The sequence below is a fragment of the Megascapheus bottae genome, chromosome 1, assembly GCF_031878675.1.
Source record: "Megascapheus bottae isolate mThoBot1 chromosome 1, mThoBot2.hap1, whole genome shotgun sequence".
NCBI lineage: Eukaryota > Metazoa > Chordata > Mammalia > Rodentia > Geomyidae > Megascapheus > Megascapheus bottae.
In genome coordinates, this window is record NC_143509.1 from 64,154,761 (window position 1) to 64,182,192 (window position 27,432).

General features: G+C 40.7%; 1 protein-coding gene across 1 annotated transcript; it reads right to left on the minus strand.

Annotated features, from left to right (window-relative positions):
• Nucleotides 1-443: 443 nt before the first annotated feature.
• Nucleotides 444-24,743, minus strand: Tigit (T cell immunoreceptor with Ig and ITIM domains). The gene is made up of 4 exons (XM_090332308.1): nucleotides 24,665-24,743; nucleotides 22,589-22,918; nucleotides 20,585-20,691; nucleotides 444-2,519 (listed from the first exon to the last, which is right to left on the minus strand). Exons 1-4 carry the CDS (start codon nucleotides 24,726-24,728, stop codon nucleotides 2,286-2,288), a joined length of 735 nt encoding a protein of 244 aa, XP_090188434.1. The 5' UTR covers nucleotides 24,729-24,743; the 3' UTR covers nucleotides 444-2,285.
• Nucleotides 24,744-27,432: the final 2,689 nt, after the last annotated feature.

The following is a 27,432-nucleotide window of genomic DNA, read 5'->3' on the forward strand; positions in this document are numbered from 1 at the left end:
CTCTGGGTGTGCGCAGAGAATGATGGATAAATGAGTTCACTCATAAATTCTTGTCCATTGATTTAGCTGTCCTTACTTCTTCCTGTCAGAGATTCTAAGAGGGAATCCACGAAAATTTGAGGCCTTTACCTGTCTGCACTTCTCCTACTTTTCAGTTTTCTCTATGGTTCTTTTCTATCTACTCACCAAAGATTTCAGAAAGAAAAGCTTCCTTAAACATTGCTTTATATGAAGGAGCAACAAAAACCTACAGAGACAGAGATACCACCCTTTCCCTGGTTACCAGCCTGGTTTGAAATTACAGTCAGAGCTGCATCATACAAAAGAAATATACTGAGGACCACATTTGCGATTTTAAACTTTTAAGGAGATAAGCCTAATGAGCAGAAGGAAACAGAAATTAATTTTAACAATATATTTTATTTTACCCAATGTATCTATTATCATTTTGCCATGTCAATGATATTGTAAAATTACTAATGAGAGTTTACATTTAATGACACCATTGTCCTTTAAAAAAAATGCGTGCATGTTGTACTCATGGTGCAGCCCTATTCAGTTCAAACCCAGCACAAGTCCTGCGGCAGCCACATATGGGAAACTGCGCATGTCTCTGAGAGACTCCAGCTTTTAAGAGATTGTCTTCTCTGGTTCCCAAAGAAACATCTTGTTCCATGAATTCCATCTTGAAATTTATCTTCGGTCAAGCTGAATCTCATTTTAGTAAGCTGACCCATTGCCAATGCCAAGGGCATTTGTTAATGTTCCACAATTACTGTAATGATGGTAAATAACATCCAACTCACATCCCAGTCCAACCCCAGCCAGAGATACCTCTCCTCCAGTTCCATTACATTTTCACCCATTTCTAATATGTGAACTGTGTTCTATTTCCAAGCCATTTGTACTAGCTTTGCAAGAAAAAAAATCCTATGAACTACTATTGTGATCAACAGAATTTTACATGTGTCTAGCTTTCTTCCAAAGAGCTGATGCTGTGGACTCTGACCAACATCAACTCCTAAAGTTCCTGAAGAGGGGAGGAGGAGACTATTGGAGTGGGGGAATCTCCACATCAGACCACACTCATTGAGCCCTTTGTGCTCCGAGGGGAATCCTCACATCTCATTCCCTCCAGACCACCTCTCCCTGAACTAACATCTCATCCCCAAAGTCTATTGTAGTATCCTATCTCCTTACCATTTTTATGTAAATGTATTGTCTCCTCCCTGTACATTTCCAAGGGCACAAAGCAAGGTCTGTCATTCTTGTATCCCCCTTCCCTTAAGACATGGTAGCATGCCTTAAATACCTGGAGAACATGAGTGTCCATGATAACAAGAAGTGAGAGATGGATGGCTCTGTAATTAGGCCAGCCTCATCATCCACCTGTATCACCAAACCTTGCCCTGTGCTGTTATGAGAAATGTGCTTGCTCAAACACCAAGGCAGCTCAAAACTCGGGATTTAAAGCCATACCAATGTGGATCTAATTTGGTTTTTTTTTTTTTTTTGGTTTTTTGCTGTAATTTGAAAGCATGGCCTTATGGTTGGCATGCAGGCAGGTGCTCTACTGACAAGGCCTGCCTCCAGCCCTATCATTCATGTTATTTTTAAAAATTGAGTCTTGCTTCTTTCCCAATATGCCTAGACATCTATCATCTATTGTAGACTTCCTGTCCAAAGTGAGTTGACAGCAAGTATTACCACACCCAGCTTCCCTCTATTAAAATGGATTCTCTCTGACATTTCTGCAAAGGCTGGCCTTGAAGCATTATTTTTCCAATCTCAGTGCCCAAGTAGCTAGAATCACAGGCATGAGCCACCAGTTCCTAGACACTGTGATTTTTTTTGCCAGTCCTGGGCCTTGAACTCAGGGCCTGAATATTGTCCTTGGGCTTTCTCAAGGCTGGAGCTCTACCACCTGAGCCACAGCACTACTTCTGGCTTTTTTCTATGTATGTGGTAAGGAGGAATTGAACCTGGGTCTTCATGCATGCCAGGCAAGCACTCTAGCACTAGGCCAAACTCGGGGCCCCACTGATTTTAATTTTTACAAAATAAACATTCATAATGAAGGTACAAATATTTCCCTGGAGTGTGCCAAAAGAGAATGGAAAGGAAATGTAGAGGATGTGGAGATGGAGAAGAGGATGCCATTCATACACACACACAGACACACACACACACACACACACACACACACACACACACACACAGAGGATGGGCAGTACAGAGGCTTACACATCCACCTGGAATACCAGGGCAAAAGAGGTCTCCAGTCACTAATCTGTCTCTGCTAAGAAGTTGAAGCTCCCCAGGCTTCTGTAACTGAGGACATTAAAGTAGTCATGTGGCTCAGCACAGTCACGTTCCCTCTCCTGACCACAGGAGTCAGCAGGGCCAGCTTCCTCCTCGCCACAGCTTCTGGGTGAAGAGGGAATGCTGGAGTTCCGCTCCTGTGGCTCAGCTGCCATGCTTCTTGGTCTGATTTCCACAGATGTGATTATGAGAGGTTTCTTCTAGAAGCAAACAAAAATGAGTATATGGAGATGATCAAAAGTTACTCCCTTACTTGCACATGTGCACACATACAGACACACAGGTAGCACACGAGGGTTCTTACCACAGAGTGCCTTACTCTTTGATTTCTCCAGCTTGCTATAACTACAAACCAAATACCAACGGTCTACTGAAGCCACCTTGTCACATATGCAATGCGATATGTCCACACCCACTTCTTTCCTAGTCCCTAAGTCCAGACAGAGAGAGAACTGGCAGTCTGTACTTTCTTTTTTTTGTTTTTTAATGCTCTCTCCTTTTGGGGCAGTATTGAGTTTGAACTCAGGGCATACTTGCTAGGTTCAGGCCATACATGCAGTCCTCCCTTTTTATTTTTACTTCCTTCTGCATTTGATAGTAGAAATAAATTAACTTACATTTTATTGTACTGAGCCACACTCTCGGTGATCTCTTCCTTTCAGGACCATCTTCCTTCCCTCCTCCTATAGTGTCACTTCCCCTCGTTCTCCTTTTCCTTTGAACCCATGAGTTCACACAGGCCTGATGTTTTTTTAAATATATTTTTATTGTAATTAATAAAAGGGTTACATGATATTTGCCAGATAGAAGGTGCATTAATTCACATACATTGATACCCTTTCACCTGTCTTGGTACCCATTACCCTCCCCCCACCCACCACCCACTCCCCGTATTGGTTTTCCCCCCTTCCCTATCAAGTTTCAGATAACCAAATACAACTAAATTCAATATATCAGATAACAAAGTGAGATACTGTAACAATATGAGATACCCAAGGGACAGCAAAGGAGATGAGGGATAACATAGTACATTAAGGACAACAATCATTCGTTATATGGCTTTTGTTTCAATATCCTGGAGGTCCTTTCAATTAGCTTCATACTATATATAGGCCTGATGTTTGCACAGTGGCTCCCCCATGCCAACGGGGTCACCCAGGATTCTACTCCCTGCATTTCCATTCTCCATACTCTCTGCCTTTCCATTCTCCATACTCTCTCAGCACCCTTTCCTTCATATACAGCTCTGTAAATACCATCTGCCCTCTGTGGATCCTATATTTCAATATCAATCAACCCAGGCTCTGCCCTGAGTTCTAAAACCAGGTGTCCACCCACTAACTTGGGTATCACTGGTTTATAACCCACGCTCTGCTTACACTCAGTGTGTCTTCAATGAAATCAAGATATCTCCTCCACAAACTGGTCCTAACAAACTGGTACTACCTCCACAAACTGGTCCTACCTACATTGTCCATTCTGGCTAATGTCCCAACTTATCAGAAACTAGAAAGCCAATGCTGTGTTCTAGTTACCCACCCAACCTCCCTCCAGGCTGACTCCTTCTTCACTTCCATGTATTCTCTCATGCCTGCATCCATACTCACCCACCACTACTCTTCTCTAACTTAACATGGCTATCTGCAAAATGATCTCTCAAAAACAAATCTTTGATCAGCCCATACTTCTGCCTAAAAGCCTTCAACAGCCCCTACATCTACAAGAAGGTCACTTCATCTGGGATGCACAGGAAATGTCTAAATGCCCTTAAATTCTATTAAGACTTTTACGTAAAGGTACATTCTTCTGGAAGAAAGTCCATAAATCAAACTGGACAACAGTGGCTCATAGCTGTAACCCTAGCTACTCAGGAGGCTGAGATCTGAGGATCATGGTATGAAGCCAACCTGGGCAGGAAAGTCCATGAGATTCTCATCTCCAATAAATTACTCAGAAAAGGCCAGAAGTGGCACTGTGGCTCAAAGTAGCAGAGCACTGGCCTTAAGCAGAAGAAGCTCAGGGACAGTGCCCAAGTCCTGAATTCAAACCCCAAGACCAGAAAAAAAGAAGAAAATTCATAATGCATTGCATTTACTACATGCACACACACACACACACACACACACACACACATATACAAATTATGATGGCCCCAGATATGCTCTGTGACCTGGTCATGCTTGTCCAGATTCTTCTGCTGTGCTTCCCAAACACCCCGACTTCTGAAGCTTATATTCCAGAGAGCTACCAGAATAGGCATCTACTTTGAGCTGAGCTAGCTTCCCCTGTGATCTCCTGTGGTATGTCTACTTTGGCACAGACAGGAGAAGAATCTGCACTGTATTCTTTATAACATTAGAGATTCAATATATGTAGCCAAACTGAAAACCCATGGTACCTACTCAGGAATTCATGTATATAGGCATCTCCTCTCTCTCTCTCTCTCTCTCTCTCTCTCTCTCTCTCTCTCTCTCTCTCTCTCTCTCTCTCTCTCTCTCTCTCTCTCGCTCTCTCTCTCACTCTCTCTCTCGCTCTCTCTCGCTCTCTCTCACTGTCCCTCTCCCTCTCTTCCTCTCTCCCTCCTTTCCTCACATCCTTGCCAAATCAAGGTAGCATCTCATTGTTAGCCAGCTATAGATCCATCCATGGTGACAACAGAACAGAGCCATCTATTTAGGAAAATCTGGGATGTCAAATAGACCGCTCTATCCACAGGAGTACACTGTAGGTAGGTGAGGGTTAGGAAGGAAGATAAGAGCAAGGAAATCAAAGAACAGCAGGTACCCTAAAATGGCAAGAGAAATGCTTACTGATATCTCAGGGCAAAGTTGATACCATCTTAGCCCCTCTGAAGACTCCCCTAATCAAGTTACACACCCCACTGCACCCCACTGCAGGTCTGAGTGACAGAATTACAAACAACCATAGGCTTGGAAAATAACAGCAACAAATGCACACCAAATCTCCCTCTGTCACAGAACCATCCTCAACTAGTGTCGAGCCTAGCAGTGCATTGCACCAATATAAGCAGAGAGGCTGTACAGATGGTTTAGGGGCCATGGAGGTGTGCGCAGTGAACAGGTGTTAGACATTCTGATTAGAGCTTCCTTTCAGGGCTTGAGGATTCATTCCTGAAAAGAGACCATGGCCTTAGCAACATGTATAACAACCAGCCATCTCTTTCCACATACTGTTTCATTCACACACGCGCAGAAGAAATAGACACATACTCTAGGATAAGAAAGCTATCATTGCTCATGAAGATATGCTTAAAAGAACTACTAGAGCCCTGGTGTCTCTAATCCATTTTGAAGACAGGAATACTCAAATTCTTCCTCAAGTAGTTAAATATTGACCTTGTGTACTGTGTATTTCTGTTCTTATTCTTTTTTTGTCAGTCGTGGGACTTGAACTCTGGGCCTGGAAGCCAATCTTGAGCTCTTCAGCTCAAGGCTAGCACTCTACCACTTGAGCCACAGTGCCACATCCAGCTTTCTGGTGATTAATTGGAGATAAAAAACTGACTCAAGTGTATCCACAACCATATAAAAGTAGTATTACAATAATCCTCATTTTACAAAGGAGAAAAATGAGGCTCAGAAAAATGAGGTGTGTGGTACAGCTAAAGGATAAGGCTAGGATCCACAACGAGATCTGTTGTCTTCCAAAAAAAAAACCAAAACCAAAACCAAAAACATGCTCCTAAGCAGAGTGTGGTTGACTGGCTGTTGAGGACCATAATGAATGCTATTCCCTTGCTTTGATTCTTCTACCTGATGAGTGTTCCCATTCCTCAGATGCTGGTGACACAGGCTGTAAGCTCACAGCTGCTCCTTCTCAGAGAATTCACTCTACGGTCCACCTGGGTGAGAAGCTAGTAGTCAGTTTCCAAAAGACTGGCTCCCTGCCTCAAGGTGTCACCAGATCTAAATGTAAGGCTTGCTTCAGTCAAGGAATCAGATGTTGCATCCATGCCCGACTCTACTCGGGAGCCTCCTCTGACCTCAGAGCTACCCTCAGAAGAGAAAGGACTCGCAGCATCATGGGTCTCTTCTGAGATCCTACTGTAAACTACTTACTCTTGTCATAGGCTGTCTATGAGGACTGAACAAAGAAGAGGGTCACTTAGCGTAGGTGATACAGGGACGTGCATGGGGGATGGTGAAATGGGATGAGATCCAGAAGGAAGGGGATTATGAACTGGTCTTTGAGAAGTCCAGGGCAAGTGGAACTGTGCAGACTCTGCAATTGTGTGGCTTTTTTCCCACTGATAACACTGAGTGGAGAAAATGACAGGCTCAGCCCCTAGCATCAACTTAAAGCCAAGCAGAGAGGGATAGCTACTCCTTGGTAGCTTATGAACACATCCTTGCCCTCAGCATGTGAGGACCAGGCACAAGGGCTAATGATAAAAGTAAAAGAATGTCAAAGAATGTTACACTTTACTCACATGGACTAAGCCCACATCAACATCTCAAGTGGAAAGCAAGGGTCTATGAGTCTTGGATGGATGTTTCTGGGCAGATGCTTTTGAGAACCATGAACCAGCGGCTTCTCTTGTGTCACCTAGAGCTATAGAATGTGCCATTTTCTTGATAAAAAATAAGACCTAGTAGAACTTGCCTCCTCTACCCCTACTGGCCAAGAAATCCTTACAGTAAAGCATCAGCCCACACCAAGGGAAAAAATTCTTGGCCAACTAAAGGAAGGGCAAGGGTATTCACGAAAGGATCTCGCTTACAGGACCTGGCAACAGCTAGGAGATCTTGCCTAGGACAAATCTTGAAGGTGTTGGGATCAGAAGTGAGCAAGTCTAGTAGGCTAGATGTAAGGTTAAATAAAGGAAAACTTGATAACACCGGACATAACCCATGACTAAGGATTTTACACCTTACACCTGGAAGACAAGTCTCTACAGCACTGATTTCAATAGAAATACTAACACTTCTTTGGAGAACTGCAGAAAATGGAAATAACATTCACACAGAGGAAGAATTCTAGAATGGCCCTGTAAAATCAGGGACAAAGATGCAGTCTGGCCTCTGGCTGCTTTTTCTTCAGTCCACAAACCAAAGGTGATATTTTTTCCATTTTCAAGTAGCTATATTTTTAAAAAGAAGAGTAATATTTTATGACACATGAAAATTATGACATTTAAATTTTAGTCTTTATAAATGAGGGCTTACTGGAACAGAGGCATATTCATTTGTTATGTATTGTGTTCTCACGCTATTGTTACAATAGAGACCATATAGTCTACAAAGCCTAGAAAAATTTCTGTCTGATGCTTTCTGCTAATCCCTTCACTAAATAATTTCAATAAATCCAGCACCTGATTGTATTGGATTTCTGGATCAGATCCAATGAATACATTTTATACTAAGGTGAGAATGTGCTAGAAAGAATGGCCAATTAATTACAGAAGAGGTGAGAAGTTCAATGGTAGAAGATACTTCCATGCATTTGGGTCCCTAGCAGACCAACAGGAAGATGGGAGCACTTAAGAAACCAAGAAGATGTAATTATGGAGCCAAAGGAGCCTGAGCCACAGAAATACTAACAGAGCACTGTGTTCTAGGTGAAAATATAGATGTACCACCAAGAGCATTGCTTACACATATAATAAAAAAAACAGAAATACATGCGAGAAGGCGGAAGCCAGCGACTCCTCTGGCCACATACCTGGCCCCATTTCTATTGCTCTTTGTGATGTGGTCCATTTGTCCCTCTGCTCCAATCACCAACCTTCTCCACTTTATTCTGTATACCAGCACAGCTTCACTATATAAACTGCACCAATAGGTTCCTTATCCACCACACAGAGCAACAGGAGAGGGAGGAAGGAAAGGAGAGTAAGGAAAGATCTCTCTGCACAGTGCATTGGACTGGTTGTCATCAAAGGAAGATGACATTCTTAAGATATAGTCTTCATCTATACCCTTACAATGTCTAGTAGCAACTCTTTATCCTCTCCTAAAATAACAGTGGATTGTTATAACACACTGCTATCCAACACCATGGCTTCCTTGTATTCTGCTTAGATTTTTGTAAATCCTATTATTAAACTGTCTTTGACCAACCCATTTCAGAGAGTTATGTATACCCTCCTGGGGACCCTGACTAATGCAAGTATAAAATACTCTGAGTGAGGAGAGACGGAAAAAAAATTACTAGAGAGACCTGAACTAAAGAAGAAGTGAGGCTGTGAGATGGAGGGCAAGTGAATAAAACATTGTAGAAGTGATTGCTTGATTGCTACTAACTTTCTGTAACTTTTCTGCTTTTTCAATTTCTGTGATGGACAAAATTAATCTGGTTGCCTATCGTAACAACTAGAGTTGAATCCTAGCAGGAAGTCATATTCTGCTACCTGCAAAGAGCCTTTAATCCTTCCATCTCAGAGCTGTGGAATGCTGGTGACAGCAGAAGAAATTCACCACCCCATTGCAATTCTCTGTCCAGCTTGGATATCAGCCGTTATTCTCCTCATCTGGTCTTGCATTCACCTTCCCTTAAAAGTCCCATTTCCCAGTCATGTATATTATAATCTCCAAGACGTATAGAAAAATACTACAGCTCAGTGGATTTCTTGACGGCACTCACATCTCAGCCACTTCTGGGTCCTTGATACCCTGTTCAACTAGATATGTCAATGATGAAAAAGTTGAGGTAAATTCACAGCTTCAATGTTGACCACATAAGTAGAAAGTGAAGGTTTGAATTATAAGATATGTTTGCAGACAGGGTGATATGCCAGGCAAATTTTCTACTGGGGTAAGAGCTGAGGTAATTTTCATGAGCACTCACCTCTTGTGCGAGAGGTTATAACTCCCATGGAACCACTTAGCAAGATCCAACAGGTGCTCATGTGCAGTTCCTTGGTAAATTTGCAGTTCACTTAGGAGAGTGGTTCAGACCTTTCCCTGTGTGCACTCCAGCCCTTCCTTGATCAAATAGACTACAGTGAAAAGTCTTGGGTTTTCTTCATTTGTAGCACAAGTTGGAGAAAAAAATGTACATCAAACAAAATGTTGTTTATCATACTATTACCCTTGCTACTGATGGTAGTTACAGAATATAGAGTAGTTTTATCTACCCAGAAAATTGGCAAAAATTAAATACAAAATACTACACTAAACTTCCCGAGGTCAGGATTGGGGACATGGCTTAGTGGTATAGTTCCTGCTTCACAAGCATGAAGCCCTGAGTTTAAAACCCCAAATCAAAGGATTCTGGGAATATGGTGGAAGTGGAGGTTAAGTATATCTGAGCTCTCTACAAGATACTAGTTTCAGCATTCTATTGAGAAGTTTGCCTCCAAAGAGTCACACTAAGGAAGCTCTAATAGCACAGAGATCTCAGCCAGAGAGATGGGGCAGCCTGCTTAAGAAGACAGTTTTGAACCCACACCAGCAGCGGCAGCTACTTCAGCTGCTAAGACAAAGGCACCAGAGTGCTCACTGATTCACTGAACAGACCTGGTGACTAAGAACAGACATTTCCATCCTGTGAGGTACAGACGGATGCAGATCGCAGACCACTCTGAAAGCCAAGGAGAAGTGTGAGTAACCCACCAAAGACAGTCTCACTCCTTCTCACAGAACAGCATTGGGAAGGTAGCCCCTCCCCCACCAGCTGAGAATAGTGCCATCTTGGCTACTGGAAAAGACCCTGCAAGACTAGCTAGCAGATAACTGGAACCTGAGAAGTGGTGTCAGCAGCATCATTTTTCAAAAGGGCAAAGGAATCTGACCAGTGTCAGCTTAGCCTGGCGATTGGTTTCCTGACCCAGAGCTGGGCAGCTTTCCTCTCCAAAGCCACAGGTGGCCCCACCCCTCATCCACTCTCAGCTGAACTGGCAAAAGCAATAATGGCTCCAGGTTGGGTCTGGGAGAGTGTCTAAAGCTCGCCATTTATTCCAGATATGATACAACTCCACCCATGTTCAAGCTATGGAAAACAGGCAACTTTTTCCTGAAGGACAAGTGAAGCGCATCGCCCTGGCAGCAAATTAGCTTGGGAGGACAGTCAGAAAGACCTGAAGTCTGTCAGGCAGAACTTTTTCTGCCCACAACCTATTTGGAAAAACTAACTAAGCCAAAGGAAAATGGATCATCACAAGGAAATCAGAGACTCCATCAAGAGACTGGATCCTGAACACAGGACAGATATGAGTTTCCCCAAACAAACTGAAGAATATTTTTTCTAATTATAATTTTTTAAATTTTACCACATTTTTTCATTGTCTGCATTTTTACTTTTTCCTTTTTTGCTCATTTTTCTTCATCCTTTTTTTCCCTTTGTTACTTCACTGTGGTTCTATTCACTCCTAGAAGCATAGCAACAGCAATTAGTAGATGTCCTCCTTCACTGTGTACATAGTTAATACAGATTATATTGTATTTACTCACTCCCTTATATTTCAACCTTAGTGTTTTAAATTTTAGTATTCTTTAAATTTGCATAATGTTAGGGTTTTTCTTATTGATCTCTTTTACATCTTTTTCTTTTATATCTTTTTTTAGTTTTTTAATTTTTCATTCATTCTTTTTCTCTCTTTACATCTCAATTATCTTCACTCTATTCCTTTCCTTCCTACATTACTCCTCTCTTCTCCTCTTGTATTTCATTATACCTCTCTATCTCTAGTCTTTTGCTCCTTTTTTGACTTCCGTAGTTTGTGGATCTACAGTTGATTGCTGTTGACCCAGACTGTATCTGTATTTGTCGAATTATACTGTAGGTCCAGTTTGATTTAAATCTCATAGGGATTGGGTTGGCTTTTGCCTTAAAACTGTGTTCAGTGGTGGTATTGGGACTGTTTTTAAATGAACAAAAGGAAAGAGTGAAAATACCAGCCTAAGATTGTGAACCTCTATAGTCAGTTCAGCTATGAAGTGTTAGGTTAGCTCTTATCTTAAAATTATAATCTTATGTGGTATTAGTCTTGCTCTCATTTCCAAATGGGCAGAACAAGAGACTCAAGAAAAATGGCAAGTTAAGGAATCTCATCTCCCACTCAAGCTAAAAAGCAACAGAACAGTCAATGAAAAATATAGAGGAGAGTCCTCAAAATGCTCTATAAATGTTACTGGTAAACATGATGCACAAAAGTTTCAAAACATGAATAAGGCTATACATGTCAGTGATGAAGTTAATCAAAGGTTAATAGAGGAATTCGTAGAATCCACAAACAGAAAACTGAATGAATTCCAAAAAAAAGTCCAACAGGAGTACAGCCACTCAGCTGATGGACTTCAGAGAGAACTCTCAAAAATAAATCAAGGAAATAAAGAAGTCCATACAAGATCTAAAACAAGAGATGCAAGGCATCAAAAATGACTAACTAGAAGGAAGAGAGATAAAAAACAAAAAAGAAAGTTTTGATAGCTGGTAAGACAATGCAGATGAAAGAATCTCTGAATTGAAGATAGCCTGGATTTTATAGAGAAAGACCAGAAAATTATTTAAAACAAGTCCAAGAACTATGACAGAACTTGTCAGGAGCTGCACGGTACAATTAGAAAGCCTAATTTAAGGCTAATCAGAATTGAGAAAAGTCTGGAGAAGGAGGTTGATGGATTGGACATGTGTTTATTAAAGGGAATCATCTCAGAGAAGCTCCCAAATATCCAGGAGGAAAGGACTATATACCCCAAACAGACTTGATCAGAAAAGGGCATCCCACCATCACATTTTAATCTGTACAGGATCAGTAGAGACCAAGGAAAGGATCCTTAAAGCAGCCAGGGAGAAGAAAACAATCACCTACAAAGGAAAATCAATTAGAATAACCATAGATTTCTCAGCAGAGACCATGCAAGTAAGAAAAGCTTAGAATGATGTATGCCATGCCCTAAAGATAAAAAACCACCAACCAAAAATACTGTACCCACCTAAGCTTTCATTCATAACTGAGGGGAAAGTAAAAATTTCAAACAGTATATATTGACCAAACCAGCTTACAAAAAATTCTCAAAGATGTCCTACATGTTGCAAACCAACACAAACATGATATTGACAGAGAAATGGCACCTAAACAGAATGCCAGGTAATTACAGCAAGAATTGACAAGATACAGGCTCTAATGAAATAGATAAAATGGAAGAAACTAACAAACATATTTCAGTCCTAACTCTCAATATCAATTGACTTAACTATCCAATTAAATGACATAGAATGATGAGTTGGATCAAAAAGCAAGATCCACCTTTCTGCTGTCTTCAAGACATACATCTTGGCCCCAACAAACAAACATATTCTGAGAGTGAGAGGCTGGAGTAAAATCTATAAAGCAAACATCCCCCATAAAGAGGCTTGAGTTGCCATTCTTAAGTCAGATAAAATAGACTTCATGAAAAATTAATGAGAAGAGACAAAGGTTATTACATACTATTAAAGGGATCTCTTGTTTAGGACGATATAACCAATCTAAATATACACCAAATGCTGGAGAACCCAACTTAATCAAACAAACTTTTCTTACATTAAAAACACACATAGATCCAAACACAGTAATTGTTGGTGACTTTAACACACAACTGTCACCTCTGGATAGATCAACAAGGCAAAAACTGAACAGAGAAACCTCAGAATTGAACAATTGCATAAACTGACTAGACCTAACAGACATTTACAGATTATTCTACACAACAACACCAGAATAAATGTTCTTTTCAGCAGCACATTGAACATTTTCAAAAGTACATCACAGTTTAGGGCACAAAGAAAATCTGTGCAAATTCAGAAATACTGAAATTATTCCCTGCATTGTCTCTGACCAAAATGACATAAAACTGTTACTCAACAGCAAACACCAACAAAGAAAATCCTGTAATTTATGGAGATTGAACAATACATTACTGAATCACCAGTGGGTCATCATAGAGATCATAACAGAAATTCAAAAGTTTATGGTATTTAACAAAAAGGAGCACACCAAATGCCAGCTCCTTTGGGACACAGCAAAGGCAGTACTCAGAGGAAAATGTATAGCTCTGAATGCCTACATTAACAAATTGGAGAAATTTCAAGCCAACAATTTAATGATGTCCCTTAAGCTCCTGGAAAAAGAGCAACAACCAAACCCAAATCCAGGAGAAGGAAACAAATTATTAAAACTAAAGCAGAATTAAATGAATTAGAGTTAAAAAAAAAAAACCCAACCCAACAAACTATTTACTACATGGGCAAGGGAACTAAAGAGAAACTTATCAAAAGAAGAGATTAAAATGGCAGAAAAGCATATGAGAAAATGTTCATCATCCATGGTCATAAAGGATATGCAAATAAAAGCAACCCTAAGATATCACCTTACCCAATAAGAATGGCCAAGATTTTGAACTCAGACAATGACAGGTGGTGGCAGGGTTGTGGAGAAAAAGGAAAATTACTGCTCTGCTGGTGGGACTGTAAACTAGCTCAGCCACTCTGGAAAGCAGTGTGGAGGTTTCTTAAAGAACTGAAAATTGACCTTCCCAATGATCCCACCATAACACTTCTTGGCATCTACCCTGAACATCATAACCCAAGATATGATAAGGACACCTGCTCAGTTATATTTATCTCTGCACTATTCACAATAGCTAGGTGATGGAAACAATCCAGGTGCCCTACTGCAGATGAATGGATACAGAAAATGTGATATGTAGATATATAGATATACAATGGAATTCTACATAGCCAATAGACAAGATAAAATAATGGCATTTGCAGGGAAGCAGATGAATCTAGAGCGAATCATGTTGAGTGAGACAAGTCAAGACAAAAGGAACACAAAGTGCATGGTATCCTTAATATGTGGCTATTAGATCCAAACAGTGCAAGAGCGAGGACTCAATATTTGCATACCCAATGATATGGACATGGTACGGGAAATATAAACACAACTACATAGACATAAAAACTTATGACTCTATAGACATAATGTTTTATTACACTGATTACTACATATCTATGATATACAAACCCTTAGCCTAATTTTGATTATGTTCTAAAAACTAAGTGCCTATAATTATGTAGAGATACCCTTCTAGAATACTTGTTTGTTAAACATGTCATTTGAAATATGATGTAAAAATCAATGTTAATAAATTATTTAATTAAAAAACCCAAAACACAGAAAGAATCAACAAAATAGGCAGTGGTTCTTTGAAACAATTAACAAAATTGACAGTTGCTTAGCAAATCTTACCAAAAAAAGAAGAGAGCATACCCAAATAAACAAAATCAGAGATGAATGGAACTATCATAACAGAAAGTACCAAGATACAGAGCATCATGAGAGAATAATTTTCAAACCTTTATGCCAACAAATTGAGAATCTAGAAGAGATGGAAGAACTTCTAGCAAATATTGACATATACAATCTAAACCAAGAAGATCTAAACCAACAAAACAGACACATTTCAAGCAATGAAATAAAAATGGCAATAACAGATCTCTCATCCAGAAAAAGCCCTGATGGATTCAAAGCTGAATTCTATAAGGCCTTCAAAGCAGAACTCACATAGATATTCCTCAATGTCTTCAATGAAATTGAAAGCAAAAGTTATCTACCACACTCATTCTATGAAGGCAGCATAACCCTCATCCTAAAACTCATCAAAGAAAGAAAACTATAGAACCATTTTTTGATGCAAAACTTCTCAAAAAAAATATTGGCCAACTGTCTTCAACAACTCATCAAACAGTATTCATCACGGGGATGGGAAGCTGGTTTAATATACACTAGTCAATGTTATCTCTCATCTCTTTTGCTGTCCCTTGGTTATCTCATATTGTTACAGTATCTCACTTTGTTACCTGATATATCAGATATATTTGTATTTGGTTATTTGAAATTGGATAGGGAAGGGGGGAAAACAAGATGAAGGGTGGGAGTGGGGGGGAGGGAAATGGGGGCCAAGACATGTGAAAGGGTATCAATGTATGGGAATTAATGCACCATCTATCTGGCAAATATCATGTAACCCTTCTATTAATTACAATAAAAAATATATGAAAAAAGGACCACAAAATATATATATATATATATATATGCTAGTCCATTAATATAATTCATCCATTAAAAGGAACAAGGACAAGAACCACATGATCATCTCAATAGAGGCAGAAAAAGCATTTGATAACATCCAATACCCCTTTAAGCTAAAAGCTCTGGAGAAACAAGGAATCCACAGATTATTCCTCAGTATTATAAAGGCTGTATATGACAAATCTACAGCTAGCATGATACTTAATCATGAAAAGTTAAATCTATTTTCTCTGAATTCAGGAATGAGTCAAGTATGTCTGCTCTCTCCACTCCTTTTCAATAGTTTGGTTTCCCTAGCCAGGGCAATAAGGCAAGAAGCAAACATAAAGGGGATCCAAATAGGGAAAGTCGAAGTGAAACTTTCCCTCTTAGCAGATGACATGATTCTGCATTTACTTTGACAAAGTAGCAGGGTATAAAATTAACCCTCAAAAATCAATAGCTAATAGATGTAGAAAAAGCATTTGACAAAATCCAATACCCCTTTATGCTAAAAGCTCTGGAGAAACTAGGAATCAATGGAACATTCCTCAGTATAATAAAGGCTATGTATGACAAGCCTACAGCTATGATTATACTTAATGGCAAAAAACTAAAGCCATTTCCTCTAAAATCAGGAACAAGACAAGGAGGCCCACTCTTTGTGTTTTTTTTGTTTTTGTTTTTGTTTTTTTGTGTGTGGGTCATAAGGCTTGTGGGTGCTGTCCCTGAGCTGCTCTGCTCAAGGCTACTGCCTTACCTCTTGAGTTACAGCCCCACTTCCCATGTCTTGTGGCTAATTGGAGATAAGAGTCTCACATTCTTTAATGTCCAGGCTGGCTTTGAACTGTGATTCTCAGATCTCAGCCTCCTAAGTAGCTTGGATTATGGCCACAAGCCACCACGTTTGGCTTCTCTACTCCTCTTTAATGTAGTATTAGAATTCCTAGCCAGAGCAGTAAGGCAAGAAATAAACATAACGGTATCCAACAGGGATGTTAAATTTTCCCTCTTTGCAGATGACATGATTCTATAGGACATTCTTCTTCAGAGAAGTATCTCTTTAAGTGTTTGGCCCATCTTTTAATGAGATGGTTGTTTCTTTAAAGATTTGTTTTGGAGAGATTCAATTTTTTTAGCTGTAGGTATATTTTAGATATGAGGCCTTTGTCCGTTGTATGGCTAGTGAAGATCTTCTTTCACTCTGTGGGTTTTTTATTTAACTTGATAGCTATGTTCTTTGCCATACAGATGCTCTGCAGTTTAATGCAGTCCCATTTGTCCAAATTTTCTTAATTTGCTGTTTTTCTGGATCTTTATTAAGAAAGTTTCAACTTGTGCCAAGGAGTCCTAGTGTATCTCCTATTCCTTCCTACAATAACCATCAATATCCCAATGCCATTCTTTAAGGAAATAGAGGAAGCAATCCAAAATTTTGTATATAATAAATAAAGACTCCATATAGCAAAACTGATTCTTAGAAGAAAGAACAGTGCTGGAAGAATATCAATACAAAACTTTAGACTATATTACAGAGCTATAGTAACCAAGTAGCAGGGTATAAAATTAACCCTCAAAAATCAGTGGCTTCCCTGTATGCCAACAACAGAAATCAGGAAATCAGCTCTTTTTGCAATAGCCTCAAAGAAAACAAAATACTTAACTAAGGATCTAAAGGACCTTTATGAAGAAAACTAAAAACCTGAAAAAGGAAATTAAAGCAGAACTGAGGAAGTAGAAAAACCTCCCATGCTCCTGGATTGGAAGAAATCACATCGTGAAAATGGCAATCCTGCCAAGGGCTATCAACAAATTCAATGCAATACCCAATATCAGAATAAATAAAAATTCAAAAACAAAACAAAAAGAACAAAAAAACATGGAATGGGGGGGGTGAGGTAAAGGCAAGGGTATAGAACTAAAGTTGTTTTAACTGCAAACTATGTTTGAAGCTCAAGTGGAAGAGGGCAGACGAATGGAGTGAGAAGTGGTAAGTGAAAACAGTCAAAATACTCAATATATACCTATGTAAAAGTGAACCTAGTTACTTGAAAAAATGGGTGATGTTGGAATACACAGAGGAGAATAATGGAAGAGGTGACACTGGGCAAGATGCATTATGCTCATAAATTGACAGGAATTGAAACCCATTTGTATAACTACTTAAAGATAAAAAAATTAATTTAATTAAATAAAATGCTAAAATACCATTAGATCTAAACAGAACATTTCAATGATACTCTCTTATTAATCAACTCTAGTTTGTACAATTATTCCCATTTCAAACTTGGAGATGTCTCTATGGTCGTCAAAAGAGCAGCAACAAAGAAGAAGGAGGAGAGGGAGAAGGAGAGGAAGAGGACAGACAAGGAGAAGGAGAAGGAGGAGGAGAGGAAGAGGAAGGAGGAGAAGAGCAATAAAAACAATAAGAGGAGGAAGAGGAAGAGGTGGAGCAGAATGAAGGGGGAGGGAGGAGGAAGGAAAGAGGAAAGAATAAGAGGGAGGGGAAAAAAGAAAAGAGAAAAAGTCAAATAAAAGTTAAATTAGAAACAAATGAAAATAGAGTGTGCTCCTTTTCTGGCGGGGAGGGGAGACAGGAACTCACAGTACAAAAGCAAGACAGAACCAGAACTTACAAACAGGGAGTTATCCATTCCCTCTGTCCTTCATACTGATATTAGATCAGAATAAGAGGTGGCCAGGCAATAGAAACAGATCTGGACCCTGGAACTCAGGTGAAATGACCTGACCCAGCAGAGCCATTAGGCCAACTAAATCTTCTTAGCCTGTCACAGTCATGCTTAAAATGGAGATGTAAACATAACATCAAATATAGAAGTTGTGCTTTTGGCAGAGCTCTGCTTGACTGTGCTACTGTCCTTCTACTGGTAACAGCTAGGAAAGATGATGAAAATATTAGAAACATCTGTTTGAGAACTTAGGGATCTACCCTATGTATGTGGAGTGTATGGGCTGTAAACAAGAACTGGGAGTAGAAGAAAACCTAAGAAAATGAGGTGGGTATTTGGAGACATTATCTTCCAAAGGTAATTGCCTAAACTTACACTTGAGGAACAGATATTAAATACACTAAACACACACACACACACACACACACACACACACACACACACACACACGACTTCTGGCTAGAAAGACAACATCTGAGAATCAAAAACTACCAAGGAGGGGAGGCTGGAAAGCACGGTCAGATTTGAACTAGATTCCCGAAGACCATATCCAAGGAGCAGAAGTAGCAGAACCAGAAATCCAGCCCTCAGCCTCTCAGGACAGATTGAATTCTGGTGACAGAGATCCCTAGAGTCTCTGATGAGGCACCTGTTGCATGCACAGGGAGCACTCTGGAGAGGACATTGTACCAGATGTGCATGTAGTATTTACAGCACACAATTTAAAAAAATACATCAGTCAAGAAGACAAGATATGACCAATAAACAGGTAGAAGTAGACAACAGAAAAAGTCCCAAGGGTACCCATTAATAGGATTATTAAGCAGACACTTCAAAAGAATTAACATTTTCAAAAAAATAGTCAAAAAGCAAGTTTGGAGATTTTGATAGGCTATATACTACTTAAAAATTAGACACATCAAAGGAGATACTTAGTTAACTGGAAGCTATGTCAGGAGAAAACATCCACTCTAAATTATGAGACAAATGGATTTTTAAAAATACACAAGAAAAAGAGGCTTAGAGACATTGTGACAAAACAGAAACTATCTACAATATCTGTACTTAGAGCTCTAGAAAAAGAAAATAGTTGTGAAATAATATATATGATTACATAAGGGCTCTACTGATCCCAAACTAAAGAAATCATCAAATTCCACATAGAATAAATAGCAAGATAGGCTGAGCGTGGTGGTTCACACCTGTATTCTGAGCAACTCAGGAGGCTCAGGAGATCTGAGGATCATGGGGTCAAAGCCTGGCACTAAAGAATGTGAGATTCTTATCTCCAATTAACCACTAAATCAACAGGAAATGGTGCTGTGCCTCAGGGGGTAGGGCAGTAGACTTGAGCTGAAGAGCTCATCCAGGCCCAGAGTTCAAGCCCCATGACCAACAACAAATAAATACATAAATAAATAAATAGCCAGATAACCATACCTAAATATATCACTGTACAATTTCTGAAAACTAAAGACATTTTTAAAAACCAGGCATCAAAAATGTAAATTCCCCATAAAACTATTGGAAGGTAGACAATGGGATAAAATTTTCCACATGCTTAAAGAAATTGCCAGCACAGAATTCTCTACCTTGCTAAATAAATATATCATTTTAAATTCAATGGGTAAAAACAATTTTAGACAAATAGAATCCAAAATAATCCATTACCAATAGACATGAGATAAATGATTACTTTCAGATATTCTTCAGGTGGAAGAATAATAATCCCACTTACACAATAGAGCATTCAGGATAGAATGTAGAGTTATAGAAAAGATAGACTGAAGTAGATAATGACTCATAAATCATCAATAATAATTTATTTGTCAAATGTATAGCTAGAATTACAAGACCTGAAAACAACAGTAATAAGTTAGATAGAAAGGAGGGTTTTTGTTTTTGTTTTTGCCAGTCTTGGGCTTGAATTCAGAGCCTGATCAGTGTCTTTGGGCTTTCTCAAGGCGAGAGCTCTACCATTTGAACCACAGCACCACTTCTGGCTTTTTCAATGTATGTGGTTCAAAGGAATCCAACCCGAGTCTTCACGCATGCACTCTACCAAGAAGCCAAACTCCTGGCCAGGAGATTTTTTTTTTAATGAATTAATATACTTAAGATTCTTGCATAATCCAAGCAAATGTAAAAATGCTGATAGATTAATACTAAAATGTAGCTCTTCTAAGTGAAGGGTGCTGGGTTACCCACCACTACCAACAAGTTGGGAATTAAATAAGGTGCTCTCAGGAAAGCCCTAGCACACAGTAGACATCCACAAAGATACCTGAGACTCGCAGTAGACTCGAGCTCAGAGCAGTCACTTAAGCGACAGGCAGGAACTGCAGGTGACAGACAGACACAGACAAGAAGGACAGGGATCCACCTGTCCAGGAGCTCCGTTCCTGGGAGAGGAGCCCAGAACACAAAGGAGTGCACGAAAGAGCAGAGCAGGTCCTGTGAAAGGTGCCAGGCGCCCGGGAGCGGTGGAGTCCAGTCTCTCTCGGGGGAGAAGGCGAGGAGGCGATGCCTGGACTGGATTTGCAGGAAAAACCATTACCTTTCTGGATGATGTGACAGCTCTGATGACTGCGATGCAGACGACCCCCAGCACGATGGCTACGGCGCTCAGTGACAGAATTAGGACCCAGGTGCGGTTCTTACTCTCTAGAGAGAAGACAACGTAGAGGTAAATGGCCCCACCCGGAAGCCTGGGTTTTCCCGCTCAGGGGTCGGGATTCGCCCAGACCCTTCCTCTAATCCCAGCTCTGAAATCATTGAGCTCAAGTCCTGGCGCCGCACAGCATCTGCCTGGCCTGTCATAAAATCAGTGACATCACTGATGTCCCAAGCAGTGGCATGCCTCCTGTGCCTGTCCCAGAACAAACCCCTGTGGGACTCCTTTCCTCTACTCAACAAGCCATTCTCAGTAGTCACGCCATGAATAATCCCCAGATACCATGAGACCATCTAGAGAATGAACATCGTTTTCCGTACTTCACATCTCCACAGAACAGTTTTCTTTCTTTATTGTATTTTTATGATCTTTCAGAGGTTGCACAAAGGGGTTGACTTTCAACAAAGCCATTGATGGATGCATGCATCTTGATCAATGTCATCCCTTTTAATTATAATCGAAATAAAATCAATACCACATTGCACAAAGAAAAAGCACAGTGTATTCCCCTTTGTCTTGCACCCTGTAACTCTTCTTTCCTACTACGCTGTGAAACTCTAGAACCCCAGGGTTTGGTGGTGGTGGTGGTGGTGGTGGTGGTGGTGAGTGTGTGTGTGTGTGTGTGTGTGTGTGTGTGTGTGCGTGTGTGTTACCAGCTTGAATCTTTACAGACATTAAGGATTAATTCTAATTTGTATGACCAATACTAAACCAGTAAACCATGACCCTTTGCATGTACCCACATCACACGGTCCACGTGCTTCCACTCTGTGAGACAAGTGGCGTCTGTTTTCTCTCATATGCAGAAGCTACGTGTAAAATAACTGAGGACATGAGAAGTTATATGGAACTCTAGACAGACCCATCGTGAGACCAAAGGAGGATTTGCTGAGGAGAAGAACACAAAGGCACAATGCCGATGAGCATCTGAACATATAAAATAGTATTTATCGAAATGCACTGCTGGAAATGGAAATGAGGGTTTTTTTGGCTACTGTTTTCTTACTGTTTGTTCACTTATCTGTCTTTGGGAGAGCAAGAGGAGGCACAGAAATGGAGGTACAACCGGTGAACAAATGCGGCAGTAATACTCACTAGACACTATGTTGAAAAGAAACTGAGCTGTGGATGGGGATGGGTGGGAAAAACCCAGACCGAGTGAGGGAAGGAAAGACATGTACTCTTTATCTGACTTATGTAACTAACCCATACCTCTGTATATCACCTTTATAATGACAATAAAAATGAGTAAATTAATTTGTTTAGGGATGTGCTCCCTTTGCAAAGGTCTATAATTCTCATTCATGGCTACACATGACAAGAATCAGGGGCTTCTGGAACACCTCAACCTAGCTCTGCCCCATAAAGTCTCTGACTTTATCTCTCTCTCCCCTCTCCTGTACCTTCTCCCCCTTCTCTATATATGGCGTGTATATGCATATGTTACAGTATAATATATATGCACATAAGTGTGTGGATGTATGTCTGTATATATTCTTAGGAAGCTGATTTTTTTTGGCAGGTCCTGGGGCTTGGACTCTGGGCCTAGACACTGTCCCTAGGCTCCATTTGCTAGAGGTTTTCACTCTATCACTTGAGCCACAACACGAGTTCTGGCTTTTTCTATGATTAATTGGAAAGAAGAGTCTCACAGAGTTCCCTAGCCCAGCTGGCTTTGAACTATGATCCTCAGAGCCCAGCTTCTTTGGTAGCTAAGATGCAAAGCATGAACCACCAACATCAGGCATCCTTATCTCTTAAAAGACAAAAAAGAACGTCCATAAATCAAATACACTCCAGAATTGAGAAGTCCTTTCCTCCCAAGAGGATGGCATTTTCTATGCTAGAGAAGGAGGTGCATCCCCCGCCCTTCTGCAGATGGTATACCTGAGCGTCCTAGGACCTCCAGGAAGATTCTTCCCTTGTAAATCCCATCAGGGTAGGTGTGGTAGGTGCACGAGTACTCCCCGGTGTCATTCCTGGTCAGTGACAGGAAGGTGAGGCCCAAGCTAGGGCCTGGGATCACCCGCTCACTGAAGCTCGGGCCAACGTACCACCCAAAGTCAGTATGGTAAGTGGCCAGAAGTTGTTTCTGTTGCTCCCAGTTGACCTGAGTCAAGTTAGCCGTGGTGGAAGAAAAGAGGCATTGTAAGAGGACAGAGTCACCTTCTTCTGCAGAGATATTCCCCTTTGTTGTTAAGGTGCCCGTCCTAGTTCCTAGGTGAGAAGGGAAAGCACAGGTGAGTCCCAGCCAGCCTTCAGCCTGCAAGGAGGTATTCCAAGAGGTGCAGGAACGATCATTTTTCTGGCAATTCTGCTCTGCCAAAGTCCATACACTGTTTCCTGATTTCTCATATCCTCTGGGTGCCTGTCCTCCAAGGCTCCCAGCCCCAGCCTTTGACACCTTTCTAGCCTTCTTCTTCTCCTTATCCCTCCATTCCAGTCCAGCCCACCATCCCTGCTTCCAGATCTTCCATCTGCCCGTCTGTTCCCACTTGGAGAGTCATCAGAGCTGCCCTTCTCACCCCTCCATGGAGGACCCTAGCTCACAACAACCGCTGTTCCATGGACACTTGCTGTCTGTGCAATATAAGTAGTAACTTCTGGGCTCAGCATATGACTTAGTGTGTTGCCCTCTCTGGACATTCTACTACCCAGCTTCAAGGTAGCTTGCGGTTTTCCCTCCCTACTACAGGACATAGGCTCTATTGTAACAGCACACATTCTGCTTCTACAAGTCCTTCAAAAGCCTAACCCTGTGCCTACCAGGCTCTTCAAATAAAATCTTGCTATTTGGTTGATTGCCACTAAGGGTGCCTAGAAAAGTCTTCAGGAAAGCCAGGAAATTGGGAGGAAAGGAGACTTAGCAAAATACTGATCTCCCAGGAAAAACTACCTCTTCCATATCTCATTCCTAGCACCCTGAACACCCTTCCCTCCTCAGAAGGTTCATTAAATTGTACTACAAAGATTTTTGTCTGTCTTGTTCTGTTCTTTATGCCTCTTTCCTGAGGCTTAGACTCAGGACCTATGTGCTGTCCATTAGCTTTCTTGTTAAAGGAGGTTGGTACTCTACCACTTGAGCCACAGCTTTACTTCCTGCTTTATTTTATTTATTTATTTATTTATTTATTTATTTATGGTGGTTAATTAGAGATAAAAGTTTCAGGTTTGGGCTGGAAGTGTGGCCTAGTGGTAGAGTGCTTGCCTAGCAAATACAAAGGCCTGGATTCAATTCCTTGATACCACATACACAGAAAAAACTTGAAGTGGTGCTGTGGCTCCAGTGGTAGAATGCTAGGCTTGAGAAAGCCCAAGGACAGTACTCAGACCCTGAGTTCAAGCCCCAGAACTGGAAAAAAAAAAGTTTCAGGTTTGTATGCTAGGCCTGGTTTCAAACTGTGATCCTCAGATCTCAGCCCCCTGAGTAGCTAAAATTATGGGGTGAGCCACGGATGCCAACTATGCTACCTTTAAGTACTATATCCTCTATTCTGTGAAATATCTGTTTAAGACTTTCAATATAGAAAAAATAAACTTAACAACTATAGCCTGACTCTGAAAGCTATGAAGGAGACATTTTCATCCACAGAAAACTATCTGCAATGTTTTTCTGGAAGCTCTGTCAGAAGCAGATGGCAGAGCATGAATGAGGTTCTAAAAGCCAATTGAGAATTTGTTTTACCCTCACCCTCTCCACTTTCTTAGTTTCTTTTCGTCCCCCACCTCCTTTCTTGCACTAAGCCAGTCAGGATCCCCCACCCTGAAAATCTTCAAAGTCCCTCATCTGTGACCCTGATCTGAAATTTATCTGCCCAAACCTTGCCTCTTCTTATATGAGGGTATGCAGGACAAACTTCCATATTCCCTTTCCTAAACAGTTGTAGCATGGACTCCAGTCCTTCTCTGCACCAGCTTTGGCCTTCTTTCCTCTCCCCTGCCCTGCTCAATATTAGGCCTTACCTGAAGTAAAGAGGGTCTCCTGCCTCAGCCCCTGGGCCCAGAGCAGGAGCAGCCAACAGCGCATTTTTCTGGCCAAGAGGCCTACAGGAAGCAGATGTGGCCTCTTCTGTGACCAACACTGGCTGACTACAGATGGCAAGGTGAAACTGAGTCTATGAGAGAAGTGTGTCTTGGAAAAAGTAAGTTCAGCAAAAACAATGTCAATAAGATGAAGCTCTCAAAAAAAAAGATAATGTCAACATGATAAAGCTCATAACAAGTACACAGAGTACATAGAGTGAGCCACAAAAAAAGACTATAAGAGAAGTGCATTTACAAATAAACAGAAAGATGCGGTTACAGGTACAGGAGTCTTTGGTGACTATTCATACTGTAAACTTTCTGTCTTATGGTACTTTTTTAAAAGTCAGCCCTTATGTGAAAAGTTTAGGACATGTATGCAATGCTCAGGACTGGGAGATGCGCTACTGATAGCATCTGTTCACTGTGTTTCTGACTTCACTCTACAAAACCATCCTATATACTTGTAAGGATAGACACTTAGAGGCTAGTGTGGGAATGCTTTGTAATTGCACATGCATAGATAGATCAAAAGTCCAGGAGAAACAGAGCAACTGTCTCTTGAATGACAGCCTGTTCTCAAATCTTACTTCTTTTATTCAGATTGAATTGTCCAGATTTTTTTAAATGCTTCTCAGTTCCTCTGATGCTCCACATTCAGAAAAGGCTATAAGAGTAAGTTTTCTGGTACACAGTAGAAACCCCATGAAAGCTGTAGGGCCGTGAGCCCCACAGACATAACCCTGGAGAGGGATTGATCTCATGTCTGGGGCTTCCAGCTCATCACTGCTCTATTATTGAGCCACCATCCCTTTCTCTTTGCTTCTGTTTCTCTTTCCATACTTTCCTTTAAAAGTTCCTGAATTCTCCCAGAGTACCACAATGAGCAAGCACCAGGCTCAGAAAATACAATCTCATCTCCATCAGAAGATACAAAGACAAGCAATCTCATACTCATCAGCAGTGAGATTACAGAGTGTGTTCACTGGTGAAGCTCCTTAAGGAGAGAAAATGGAGGGACTGCACTCACTTCCCTGCCTCTTTCCAGCTCTCATAGAGCTGCCTTTGGGCATGCTCTATGTGAAAATCCTAAATATCTGCATCTCTGTCCATTCAAATCCTGGTGCTATTCTGACCAAACATCCAGAACATTCCCCACTGTCCACACTCCTCTACTCCTCTTATCATGCTGCTCTACCTCAGACTGGTTGGCTCCCTTTCTGTGTTCTCCATCCATTCTTAACTCTACACCATAATCCATATGGCCTCCTTTCTCCTTCCCCCTGCTCCAGACCCTTTGATAGCAATGCTTTTCCAACCACTCTCTGCCCTTTTAAATTCAACCTGCCTCTTCAGACTCACACCAAGAGATATCCACTACCTTCTTACAGCCACAATGCCTGAGCCAAAGGAGCAATAAAACCCAATGTATATCCAAGAGAAGCTTGTGGAGTGGAACATGACAGGTGTTGCCAAAAATAGTTGCAGAGGCAGAGAGGAACCAGGAGAGGGAGACCCATGGACAGCTAGTGAGAATATAGCAATGAAAATGTTCAGCCTAGCTGAGTAATAATGGCTCATGCCTGTAATCCTAGCTACTCGGGAGGCTGAGATCTGAGGATTGCAGTTCAAAACCAGCCCGGGCACAAAAGTCCTTGAGATTCTTATCTCCAATTAACAACCAGAAAATTGGAAGTAGAGCTATGGCTCAAAGTGTTAAAAGTGCTAGCACTGAAAATGGAAAGACTTAATTCTATGCTGCTGTCAGAAAGAATGACATTGCCCCATTTGTTAGGAAATGGAAAGACTTAGAAAAAAATCATATTAAGTGAAGTAAGCCAGACTCAAAGGAACTTAGGCTCAATGGTTTCCCTCACTTGTCATAATCAGTAGAAACCTTGGGCTTTCCTAGCAGAGATCTGCAATAGAGCAAAACCTTGATACAAAAGGCCATATAGTAGGACGCTAAATGAAAGGATCTCTAGGATATAGAAACATAAGCCATATAATGAATGATTGCTGTTGTTAAGGTACTATGTTATCTCTCATCTCTTTTGCTGTCCCTTGGTTATCTCATATTGTTACAGTATCTCACTTTGTTACCTTATATATCTGTATATATTTGTATTTGGTTATTTGAAATTGGATAGGGAACAGGGGAAAACAAGATGAGGGGTGGGGGTAGGGGGGAGGGAAATGGGGACCAAGACATGTGAAAGGGTATCAATATATGGAAATTAATGCACCATCTATCTGGCAAATATCATGTAACCCTTCTATTAATTACAATAAAAATATATGAAAAAAAGAAAATGGAAAGACTTGGAAAAAATTATGTTAAGTAAAGTAAACCAGACCCAAAAGAACAGAGGCTCAGTGGTTTCCCTCATCTGTAATAATTAGTACACATCTAGAACTCTCCTAGCAGAGGATTACAATAGCTCAAACCTTAGATACATAAGGCCATATAGGATGACACCAAATTAATGGACCTCCAGAACATGGAAACAAGAGCTTAATTATAAGTGACTGTTATTCTTTATGTATTATGTTTTTCTCTCTTCTTTTGTGTTGCCCTTTGGTTAATTTCATATTGTTACAGTATCCCACTTTGTTATCTGGTATATTATATAGATGTTTACTTGTTTATTTGAAATAGGAGGGGGAAAATGAGGGGAGGGGGTTAGGGGAGGGAAATGGGACAAAAA

Coding starts and splice junctions, on each gene's coding strand:
- Tigit (XM_090332308.1), bottom strand. CDS start 24,728: ATGCGCTGTTGGCTGCTCCTGCTCTGGGCCCAGGGGCTGAGGCAGGAG. Junction 20,692..22,588: donor GGAGGTCCTAGGACGCTCAG/GTATACCATCTG, acceptor TCTTCTCTCTAG/AGAGTAAGAACCGCACCTGG. Junction 2,520..20,584: donor CTGTCACATCATCCAGAAAG/GTAATGGTTTTT, acceptor TGCTTCTAGAAG/AAACCTCTCATAATCACATC.